This window comes from Bufo gargarizans, chromosome 1, assembly GCF_014858855.1.
Source record: "Bufo gargarizans isolate SCDJY-AF-19 chromosome 1, ASM1485885v1, whole genome shotgun sequence".
Lineage (NCBI taxonomy): Eukaryota > Metazoa > Chordata > Amphibia > Anura > Bufonidae > Bufo > Bufo gargarizans.
The window spans coordinates 479900871-479913150 of record NC_058080.1 but is presented as its reverse complement, the minus strand read 5'-3'; the positions used below and the strand labels follow the sequence as shown (position 1 = coordinate 479913150).

At 45.3% G+C, this 12280-nt stretch overlaps 1 protein-coding gene across 1 annotated transcript in view; it reads right to left on the bottom strand.

The window, feature by feature from the left end:
• Positions 1-626: 626 nt before the first annotated feature.
• Positions 627-12280, bottom strand: part of LOC122927958 (G-protein coupled receptor 54-like) — a 298952-nt gene continuing 287298 nt past the window's right edge. The window contains exon 5 of the mRNA XM_044280328.1: positions 627-938. Coding sequence (XP_044136263.1) covers positions 627-938 — 312 coding nt within the window. The remainder of the gene's footprint in view (positions 939-12280) is intronic.

The following is a 12280-nucleotide window of genomic DNA, read 5'->3' as shown; positions in this document are numbered from 1 at the left end:
ATAGACATCAAAAGAATGAGGCAGCACTCCAGGTAAAAGTGAAAAATGGTGGATCTTTTATTCCCTCTGCAACGTTTCAACCGTCTCAATGCGGTCTTTCTCAAGCTAGAGAAAGACCGCATTGAGACGGTTGAAACGTTGCAGAGGGAATAAAAGATCCACCATTTTTCACTTTTACCTGGAGTGCTGCCTCATTCTTTTGATGTCTATATATATATATATAAAAAAATAATAAAATTTATTTCATTAGCATTGCCGAATCTTAAAATGCCCAAAATTGAATGCCGTGATGAATTTTCTTTTTTTTTTTTAAATAGCGAGACCCTTCAACAGACTATTTTTTCTCTTGTTACACACTAGTTATCTGATTTTGGGCAGCCAGCATGTTGGGTGCTCATGGAAACAAACTACTCACTGTAAATTTAATATACATATAGTATACAAACTTGACTAATCAAGCCTTAAACTAAATTAACAACAAAACATACAATACAATATATCTGGCTACCACAAGAACACATTGCTTATTGCAATTTTTAAGAACTGGTTATTATGCTGCTCGGGTTCCTGATGACGCAAATTGCATCTCATTATTCCTTGCTGCTAGAGTGATGCACTCAACCTCATCATCCTCCTCCTAATCCTCCAACCTTTGGCTTGAATATAAAAGGAAATGCTTTCTTAAAAGACTTTCTGAAGTTGGCCCCCATGAAAGCATACACAATAGGATTGACAGAGGAATTGGAATAACACATACAATGTGCAAAAATTTTCAGCTTGTAGGTTTCATAGCTTTTCTGAAAATTTGAATCAAAGGCTTGAAACAAAATGAAGAGCTGGATGGGTCCCCAACAGATAGTGAAGAGTAGAACTATCACCACAACCATCTTGGATATCTTTGCTCGTACTGCCTCAGATCTCTCTGCCAAGAGCTGAACCTAAAGTAAGCAGAAGAAAGTGAAAGGATTTCAGGACTTTAATGAGAATCATAAAAGCAGTGAAATACATATTGTATGCAAGTTATTTAAGGGATTTGGGAGTAGTAAAACAGCGGTACTTTTGTCCATAGCTTCTGTCAAAAGAATGCAATGTGGTCTAAGCAGGGGGAAAAGCAAACATTGACTTGATGCACTCCTCCAACTGATCACACCAATATCTTTCACAGACATGTTGATTACAATTTATTCTAACATACAATAGTAGTCTCTGTAAATGTAACATGTGTTGGGGCTACACAAGACCCATTTTTTCAACCCCAAAAAGGTAGTAAAACCAATGACTATTTAGACAAGATAGAGCACCAACAATCAGAAGTGTATAGTCATATTGGAGTATTGCATAAAAGTACAAACAAAACATTTTAAAAGGAACTGGTTTGATGAATAAATAGTATGAATAAAAGACAAAACAATAAATACCCTACCTAAAATTAAGCAACATAGCAATGCTGGCTTTCATGTATGAATGTAAACCAGCACAGCCAACAAGAACAACTGCAGACTAACTAGGAAGGAGTGCATGAAAACACACAATATATACAAGATGGTGACTATAAAACCTCTGATATGATAATTTAAGATCAGATTCACAAACAACTCAGATGTAAAAGTGGCCGTAAATATGCTAACTGTTGCAAAAAAAATAAAAATTGAAAGGTCTATAATTAAAAGAAAGATCTTCTTCCTAGTAACTCCTGATTTTAAGAGAATAACAATTTATTTTGTATGCTCCATCAAATCCTTCTAGCTTTTAGCCCATAGGCCTAATATCACATTCATATCATTGCTAGTTATTTCCCTTGTTCGTCTCTCTTAGAGAGGCAGAAAAAAAATGACTAAATAACACAATTGCTGGCTTTGGCACATAACTGAAACCAACAGAACCGAACAGACCCTAATGACTATAATGGGGTTCATTCGATTTCTGTTCGGGTGTCCACTTTTTATCCAAAAACAAAGTCCTGCATGTCCAGTCTTTTTGGCGGAATCTGCAATGAAGGCCGTGAATGGAGCCTCCAACCCAGATGTGAACATGCCTAACAAGACAAATATCCTAGTTACTAATGATGTTTCTTTAACTAGGCAGACCACTCAATTCTTTCATTTTTTTTAATCGTTTTCAGCATAAAACATTACAATCCATAATGAAAAAGAATACAAAAATGCTTACAAAAATGTAATCCATAAACTTAAAATAATTCCTCCTTCAAACTGTATATTCTTCTTTACTTTATTTTTCTAGTATGAAAACCTAGACATCCAGACCTGCAGTACAGTTATTCTTCCTAACATCAACAGCCTCATAGCTGCTCTGAACCCTTTATTATGTTTTTATCTCCTAGGAGGCTTAATGTAGGATTAGAGATGAGTGGACCCGTGGATGTTAGGGTTCGCCGGGTTCGGCCGAACTTTGGGTCAGAAAAAAAAAAAATCTAGAACTAGGAGGCGGAGGTCAAAGTGGAGTAGGGGGTTAAGGAGGCGGTGGACGTGGCAGTGTAGGTGGAAGTGGCAGTGGAGGAGGAGGTAGCCAGCACTGTTTTTGTTGGGTTTTTATAATTTTTTTTATTTTTATTTTTATTTTATTTTTTGGAACGCCCCAAAATTGGGAAATAGAAAGGGAATGCAAAGAAAATGCACGTGAGCGTGTCCACGTTGGCTTTGGACAGGCGGCTGCACTTGTCTGTGATCACCATCCCCCCTGCCGTGCTAAACACACGATCAGACAATACACTGCCCGCAGGGCAGGCCAGCACCTTCAACGCGTAAAGGGCAAGCTCAGGCCATGTGCCTAATTTGGAGACTCAGAATTTGAATAGGGCAGACCATCAGTCAGTACATGTAGGCGTGTGCACAGGTACTGTTCCATCATGTTGTTGAAATTCTGCCTCCTGCTAAGATGTTCTGTATCAGCTGGTGCTGCTGGTTGTTGTAGCGTGCTGACAAAGTTTTTCCACATTTCGACCATGCTAACCCTCCCTTCTGAGGTGCTGGCAGTGCCCCAGCTGCATTGGCAATTTCTTCCTCGTCCTCTTTTGCCTTGTGCTTCCACTGAGCCCCACTGTCAGGTGGGAAAGCCATCAGCAGCACATCTACCAGCGTGCGCTTGTACTCACGCATCTTCCGATCACGCTCCAGTGATGGAATTAAGGACAGCACATTGTCCTTGTAGCGGGGATCCAGCAGGGTGGCCACCCAGTAATCAGCACTGGTTAGAATGTGAGCAACTTGGCGATTGTTGCGCAGGCACTGCAGCATGTTGTTGCTCATGTGTGCCAGGCTGCCCAGAGGCAACAACAAGCTGTCCTCTGTGGGAGGTGTATCGTCTGTGTCCTCTGTATCCCCCCAACCACGCTCCAGTGATGCCCATGAGCTGCTTTGGGTGCCGCCCTGCTGTGAACATGGTTCCTCATCATCATCCTCCTCCTAATCCTCCAGAACTGTGCCCTAGCTGGACAGTTGTGTAACTGGCCTCTGTTGGTGCAGGAACCCACCCTCCAAGCCACTTGTGAATGGCTGGCCTGATAACCATGGAAATGATCCCTCTTCCTCCTCCTCTTCCTCCTGTGTCACATCCTCTTCCATCATCACCCAAAGCAGTTTTTGAAGGAGACATAGAAGTAGGATAGTAGCAGTGAGTGTCGTCATCTGCACTGTCCCGGTTGGTGGAGTACTCGAAACAGCGCAACATGGCACACACGTCCCGCATGGAAGCCCACTTGGTGGTAAAGTGGTGCTGTTCTGCAGAGCGACTCACCCGTGCGTGCTGCAGCTGAAACTCCACTATCGCCTGCTGCTGCTCGCACAGTCTCTCCAGCATGTGTACCTTGTGGGTACGTCGAATATGAGGCAGTGAGTGGGAAGGCTGAAGTTTCACTGAAGCGCAGACAGGTGAGCAGCAGCAGGGTGAGAAAGCCAAAAGCACGCACAGATGGCCCACACATTCTGCAGCAGCCCTGACATATCAGGTTAATTTTTCAGGAACCTCTGCACCACCAAATTCAGCGCATGCACCAGGCAAGGGATGTGCATCAAACCGGCTAGGCCCAAAGCTGCTACAAGATTCCGCCCGTTATTGCACACCACCAGGCCGGGCTTCATGCTCAGTGGCACCAACCACTCATCAGTCTGTTATTCCATGCCCGCCCACAGCTCCTGCGCGGTATGGTTTTTTCCCCCCCAAACAGATGAGTATCAAAAATGCCTGCTGTCGTTTCCCCCTGACTGTGCTGAAATTAGTGGTGCTGGTGTTTTGCTGACCAGATGAGGAGGCAGTAGAGGAGGAAGCAGAGTAGGAGGAGGAGGCAACGAGAAACGTCCTGCAATCCTCAGTGGTGTTAGGACTTACTACTATGACCCAGCAGCCACTGCATTTACCCATCGTGCAGTTAGAGAGATATAACGTCCCTGCCTGTGCTTACAGGTCCACGTATCAGTGGTTATGTGGACCTTGCCACAATTCGCATTCACTTTGTCTGCCACTTGGTTGTGCAAGGCAGGGATGGCTCGCCTTGAAAAGTAGTGGTGGCTGGGAACCACGTACTGTGGGACAGCCACCGCAATAAGGTTTTTACAAGTCTCTGTCTCCACCAGACAAAATGACAGCATTTCAAAGGCCAAGTATTTTGAAATGCTGGCATTCAGGGCCAGGGATCGCGGGTGGGTAGGGGGGTACTTCCTCTTTCTCTCAATTGTTTTGGGGATGAACAGCTAAACGCTTCCATAGGACAGTGTGGAGATGCTTGGTGATGGTGGTGGAGATGGTGGTGTTGCTGCCACATCCTCTGTTTGTGGGGTGGCAGGTGCCACTGTCACTCCAGAGAGGGAGTAAGAGGCCGAGACTGCAGCAGAAGAGGGAGCAGGAGAACCCTGAGTTCTTTAGTGGTTTTTTAGTTGTGTACTTCACTGCAGCTCGTGTTTTTTGTCATCTAGATGCCTGGTCATGCAGGTGGTGCTCAGGTTTAGAACATTTAGGCACTTCGAGCTCTGATTGCACAGCTTAAAAACCACTTGCGTCTTGTCGTCAGCACATTGTCTGAAGAACTGCCACGCCAGGAAACTCCTTATAGCTGGCTTTGGTGTGTTCAGTCCCTGGGCGGCCACTCTGCTTTTGCACGCTGCTCCCTCTTTTGCTGTGTGGCAGGCTCTGTGTGACCACCACCTCTTCCTATGAACTGCACATGTCACTCGCATGACCTTGATTCAATGTGGGGTCTAGGACCTCATCATCCTCCACATCATCTTCCAACCACTCTTCACCCCTGCCCTCCTGTCACGGCGGACAGGAACTCAGATACACAGACAACCAAATACACAAGTGTCTAGGCTAGATGCTTGGGACAGGTCACCTCCTAACACATCCCTGACTTCTCTCCCTATGCTACTAAGCCCACATTCAGACCTTGATGGTAGGAATGAAGTGTCCTCGTGCCTGGACTGCAAACACCCTAGAATCCCTGAGATGGTGAAAGGGGAGAAGGGGCAGAAGACACACAAATAGCCTAGACCACAAACAACACAAACAGAAATCAAACTTATCTGAGCTGGAACAGACAATCCTTCCTTCCTTGAATCCAAGGCCAGACTGAAATCTATAACCTGCACGGCCCCCTGGGATTGAAGGCAATTTAAGCCAATGACCCCACCCAGAGCACCTGAAGGAAGACGGATCCAGCATGATTCCAAAACAAACAAAAGGTTAGACACGTGCTGCCAATCTGACAGACCTCCGCACACCGTCTGAGCAGGGCATGACACCTCCATGCCGGTCTGCACACTGCAGAAAGCCTCAGCAGTTGGTACCTGTGTTTTGTCATCATCATCATCATCATCAGAGACGTGCTGCGGTGGTCCTCCCATGTCCACTTACTGAAACATAAGTGGTTGAACATCAGTGCATCTCTTCCACTTCTGGGGCAGGACTAGGTGGAGTCATCAAAAAGCATAGCAGACTGCTGCATGACTTGGGGCTCAGACTGCTTGGCTGATTTGCAAGGGAGCTGAAAGACAAATACCCATGGGCTGCAGGTGCCAACTCTGCGCTTTCAGCAGGGGACTAGGTGGGAGACAATGTGAAGGAACTGGAAACACTGTCAGCCATCCAATCTACTACCGTCTCTACTTGTTCTGGCCTCACCATTCGTACACTGGTATTTGGGCCTACAAGATGACGTTGAACGTCCTGTCGTCTACGTGCACCTGAGGAAGGTGTTTCATTTGGGTGTGCAGCTGGCACAGATCGACCATGTCTTCTCCCTGCAACAGGATCTCCACCAACACCAGCAGCACTACGACCAGGGCCACGTCCCTTATTTGAGGTCACCCACCGAACTAACAGACAGATTAACCACATTAGTTTTCCTGTCACGTATGCAGTGCAGATGTACCTCACACCAAAAATGTGCATATGTCACCCACTGATCTAACAGACGGATTAACTTCCCTTGCCATCCATCCCCAAAGGTTCTCAATTGGATTTAGATCAGGGGAACACGCAGGATGGGCCAAAAGAGTGATGTTATTCTCCTGGAAGTAGTCCCTTGTCCTGCAGGCATTGTGTACTGTAGCTTTGTCCTGTTGAAAAACCCAGTCGTTACCACACAGACGAGGGCCCTCAGTCATGAGGAATGCTCTCTGCAACATCTGGACATAGCCAGCGTTCGTTTGACGCCCCTACACTTCCTGAAGCTCCATTGTTCCACTGAAGGAAAAAGCACCCCAGACCATTATGGCGCCCCCTCCACTGTGGCGCGTAGAAAACAACTCAGGTGGGATCTGCGAGTTATTGCTTGAGAGTATCCCCAGCATCAGCTTATATAATTAGTATGATGAGGTCAAAGTCACAGAAGGCGTAATTGTAAAAATGAACATCATAACAGAAAATTGCTGTCTAGAGGATCTGGGGAGACATGATGTGCTAAGCTATAGATAGACAGTAATAAAATGTTCTGTATAGTTTGAGTTCATGTGGCATCCAAAAGTTTAATTAAAACTAAATCTTGAAAATGACTTATTTTGCTGAAAGTGATTGAGTGTTACCATGGGTAGAATGAGGCGAAGGCTTTTGAAAGATGGCCTGGTGCCAAGAAGAGCAGCAAAAAGCAGTTTTTCTCCAAGAAAACCATCAATGACACATTGACATTCTGCAGTAAGTACTGGGATTGGACTGCAGAGGACTGGGGTTAAGTTATTTTCTCCCCTTCAGACTGTTTGGGACATCTGGAAAAAATGTAAGCATTACCATGCCCTGTGTCATGCCAACAGTAAAGCATCCTGAGACCAAATGTGTGGGGTTGCTTCTCATCCAAGGGAGTGGACTCAATTTTGCCTAAGAGCACTGCCATTCACAAAGAATGTTATTAACAAATGCTCAAACAGCAACTTCTTCCAACAACCCAGGTGCAATTTTGGTGATGAACAATTCTTTATCCAGCATGATGAAGCACCATTAGAGAGGAGTGAAGTTATGAAAAACTCGATTCGGCAACTTTGCCGAAGTTAGCCAACAAATGACACTGAACAAAAATATAAACACAACACTTTCGGTTTTGCTCCCATTTTGCATGAGCTGAACTCAAAGATCTGAAACATTTTCTACATACACAAAAGACCTATTACTCTCAAATATTGTTCACAAATCTGTCTAAATCTGTGTTAGTGAGCACTTCTCCTTTGCAGAGATTATCCATCCCACCTCACAGGTGTGGCATATCAAGGTGCTGATTAGACAACATGAATATTGTACAGGTGTGCCTTAGACTGCCCACAATAAAAGGCCACTCTGAAAATGTGCACAGTTTTGCCTTTCTGGGGGGGGGGGGGGGGGGGAACCAGTCAGTATCTGGTGTGGCCACCATTTTCCTCACGCAGTGCAACACATCTCTGTCACATAGAGTTGATCAGGTTGTTGATTGTGGCCTGTGGAATGTTGGTCCACTCCTCTTCAATTGCTGCACGAAGTTGCAGAATATTGGCAGGTACTGGAACACGCTGTTGTATACTCCGATCCAGAGCATCCCAAAAATGCTCAATGGGTGACATATCCGGTGAATATGCTGGCCCTGCAAGAACTGGGATGTTTTCAGCTCCCAGGAATTGTGTACAGATCCTTGCAATATGGGGCAGTGCATTATCATGCTGCAATATGAGGTGATGGTCGTGGATGAATGGCACAACAATGGACCTCAGGATCTCTGTGCATTCAAAATGCCATCAATAAAATGCACCTGTGTCCATAACATACACCTGCCCATACCATAACCCCACTGCCATCATGGCCACTCGATCCACAACTTTGACGTCAGCAAACCGCTCACCCACATGACGTCACACATGCTGTCTGCCATCTGCCCTGAACAGTGAAAAACGGGACTCATCCGTGAACAGAACACCTCTCCAACGAGCCAGATGCCATCAAATGTAAGCATTTGCCCACTCAAGTCGGTTATGATGATGAACTGCAGTCAGGTCCAGACCCCGATAAGCACGACGAGCATGCAGATGAGCTTCCCTGAGATGGTTTCTGACAGTTTTTGCAGAAATTCTTTGGTTATGCAAACCGATTGTTGCTGCAGCTGTCCGGGTGGCTGGTCTCAGATGTTCATGGAGGTGAACATGCTGGATGTGGAAGTCCTGGGCTGGTGTGGTTACACGAGGTCTGCGGTTGTGAGGCCGGTTGGATGTACTGCCAAATTCTCTGAAACGCCTTTGGAGATGACTTATAGTAGAGAAATTAACAGTAATTGCACGGGAAACAGCTCTGGTAGACATTCCTGCAGTCAGCATGCCAATTGCACGCTCCCTCAAATGTTGCGACATCTGTGGCATTGTGCTGTGTGATCAAACTGCACATTTCAGAGTGGCCTTTTATTGTGGGGAGTCTAAGGCACACCTGTGCAATATTCATGCTGTCTAATTAGCACCTTGATATGCCATATCTATGAGGTGGGATGGATTGTCTCGGCAAAGGAGAAGTACTCACTAACACTGACGACACACAAATCTACCTCTCTGGTCCAGACATCACCACCATACTATCAAGAATCCCACAATGTCTATCTTCTATATCATCCTTCTTCGCCTTTCGCTTTCTAAAACTTAACATGGATAAAACAGAATACATAATCTTTCCTCCATCTTGCTCAACCCCCCCAACAGACCTATCTATCACGATCGATGGCTGCACACTCTCCCCGGTCAACCAAGTCTGCTGCCTTGGAGTGACCATGGATTCTGCCCTTTCCTTCCGAGCACACATCCAAGCCCTTTCCACCACCTGCCGCCTCCAACTTAAAAACATTTCCCGCATCCGTGCTTTCCTTAACTTTAAATCTGCAAAAATGCTTGTACATGCCCTCATCATCTCCTGCCTAGACTACTGCAACACTCTCCTCTGTGGCCTTCCATCTAGCACTCTCGCACCCCTCCAATCTATCCTCAACTCTGCTGCCCAACTAATCCACCTCTTACCCTATTACTCCTCTGCCTCTCCCCTCTGCCAATCCCTTTACTGGCTCCCCATTGCCCAGCGAATTCACTTCAAAGTACTAACAAATACATACAAGGCCATCCATAACCTGTCCCCTCCCTACATCTCTGAGCTACTTTCTCGATACATCCCCACACGCACAAGACCTCCTTCTCTCCTCTCCTCTTATCACCTCTTCCCACAATCGACTCCAAGATTTCTACCGTGCATCCCCATTACTCTGGAACTCAATACCCCAGCATATCAGACTCTCAATTACAGTGGAATCCTTCAAAAGAAACATGAAAACCCACCTCTTCAGACAAGCCTACAACCAGTGACCCTGCTGCCTCTATACCGCCATGACCAACTTCACCCACACCTACCGTGTCCTTCTCCCATACCATGTAGATTGTAAGCCCTCACGGGCAGGGCCCTCTCTCCTTCTGTACCAGTTTGTAACTTTTCTTGTTTATGATTATTGCAATTGTCTGTATTATGTATATATACCTGGCTCTTTAATAATAAATAATAATAATAACACAGATTTAGACAGATTTGTGAACAATATTTGAGAGTAATGGGACTTTTGTGTATGTAGAAAATGTTTCAGATCTTTGAGTTCAGCTCATGCAAAATGGGAGCAAAACCAAAAGTGTTGTGTTTATATTTTTGTTCAGTGTAGATTCGTTCTAAATTAATTAGACATAAATCCTTATAAATCGGGTATGCTCAGGCCAGTCTGCTTTATGGTAAGGCCACATGGAGCGGCCATTCTGCGATGAAGGACTGCGCGGCCAATTAGCCTGCAGCTGCCTTTTATTTAATAATGAAGACCGCACTTCATTGTCAATGGCTGTGCGGCACCTTTAAACAGGGGTTGTTGCTGGTATTGAGTTTGGCTGGTTAGGTGGGGGCACAATATGCATATTATTGCTGTTCTTGCCTGCAATCTCCTGCAGGTTATTTGACAGTAAACACTGAATATTAATCAGCTCTGGTATACCCACTTCTCCAACGCCAGCTCTCTCCTGCCATCTATTTTTCCTCATTTTCAATATGAGATAATATCAATGAGAATATGTCATAAGCAACATCCAGCAACTCCACATCTTGTTGACTTTTCTAGGACATGGACTTGGAAGGATGATTTGGAAGAAGTAGAGCCAGCAAAAGATTAGGATGGTCATCATTAATACCTGGCCCACCTGAGGGGTGCAGACTAGATGGTATTGGTTGGCACGCTGGCACTGGAATAATAAAGGCTTCCATCTTATTGGTATATTCTAGCCAGTTTAGAGCTGATTTCGAAATAATTAAATGTAGGAATAAATAACTAAAACTGATGCAGAATAAGTCTCCCTGCACTCTCCCTCTCCAATATTCTTCTATTAATCATTTTTAGCAACACTTTCCCCAGTGCATGAGCGCTTGCCACATTTCTCCCTATGCTTAGCTCACAGGACAAAGGTGGAGACCGCACGGGATGAGTGTTTTATAGGGCTGGCTATCTAAGGATTGGCTGGTTGCATCGCATTGTGGGTGCTCTCGCACTTACTGTAACAAGTGCAGCCACCATTTTAGGAAAAAAACTGATTCGTTACCACGAAACATAAGGAAATTCCGATTCCTTGCGATTCAAACTTTTCCTAAACTTCGGACTGAATTCAGCTTTGAATGCTTTGCTCAACCATGCCACAAGGTAAAAGTGATAACTAAATGGCTCAGTGGAAAAACACATTGAAATTCTAGGTCCATGGCCAGGAAAATCCCCAGATCTTAATCCCATTGAGAATCTGTTTCCAATGCTTGAAAAGTTAGTGGAGAAATAAAAACACAGAAATTATGATAAACTTTCAGGATTGCAAGCTTATATCATGCATGCAAGGACGAATTGCAAAAAGAATGATCAACACTGTAAATATTGAGGGGCACATTTATTAACACAGGTGGTTTAGATGCACCATCCTGTTCATAACTTCGGCGGATCCTTCACCGGTTCAAATGTAAGATAGCTTACTAGCTGTCTTACATTTATACCATTTTTTTTACTCCTATACCAGGCATAGAACAGGGTAAATCATACGGGCCTTCCGTCCCGTCCCTGCACCAGTGATTTTAGACCTGGCATTTTCTTCTCTGTGCCCTCACCTGTCCTGAACCTGCCTCTTGCTTTTGCCATTCCCTCTGCTAGCCAAGTAATGATAGCCGCTGGCTCTGCTCCGCTTTTCAGCGAGGATGAGCTTTGTGAGGACAGTCAGTAGTTACAGGCCAGCCAAGACTTGGAGGAGAGGTCTGCTGCAGACATGTTGTGAGATGTCAGTGACATGCTCAAAAGACAGGTGAGGGTGACACAAATGACAACCAAACACATGTAGATGATGATGTAGATGATCGCATATGGGCCCCAGGTAAAGATTGGCACTGTCATCATCAAAGGGCAAGGGTGGAGGCATGCCCATGAGTCACCAGGGTGGAAGCAGTGGGAGATGTGCAGCCAAATGCAGGATGGGTACACAGTCTGCTACTCAGGAGGCTACCTGGGAGGTACACACTAGCAGTGCCCGGGTTCATAAAAGCAGCGACAGGCATCACGCATTGGTGGTGGGAAAATTCCATACTCGGCAGTGTGGGAATTTTTCACCAAGTTGCTCTGGGACGTTATTGTGACAATAGGCAGGATGTGTGGGCAGAAGGTAAGGGCCAATCAGAGTGCTATTGTTGGCACGATGGTCCTGCGTCAACACATGAAGCGTCACCATAAAGTAGCATGGGAAAACCATGTCACCATAGTGTTAAAGCCTGATGCAGCAACCTT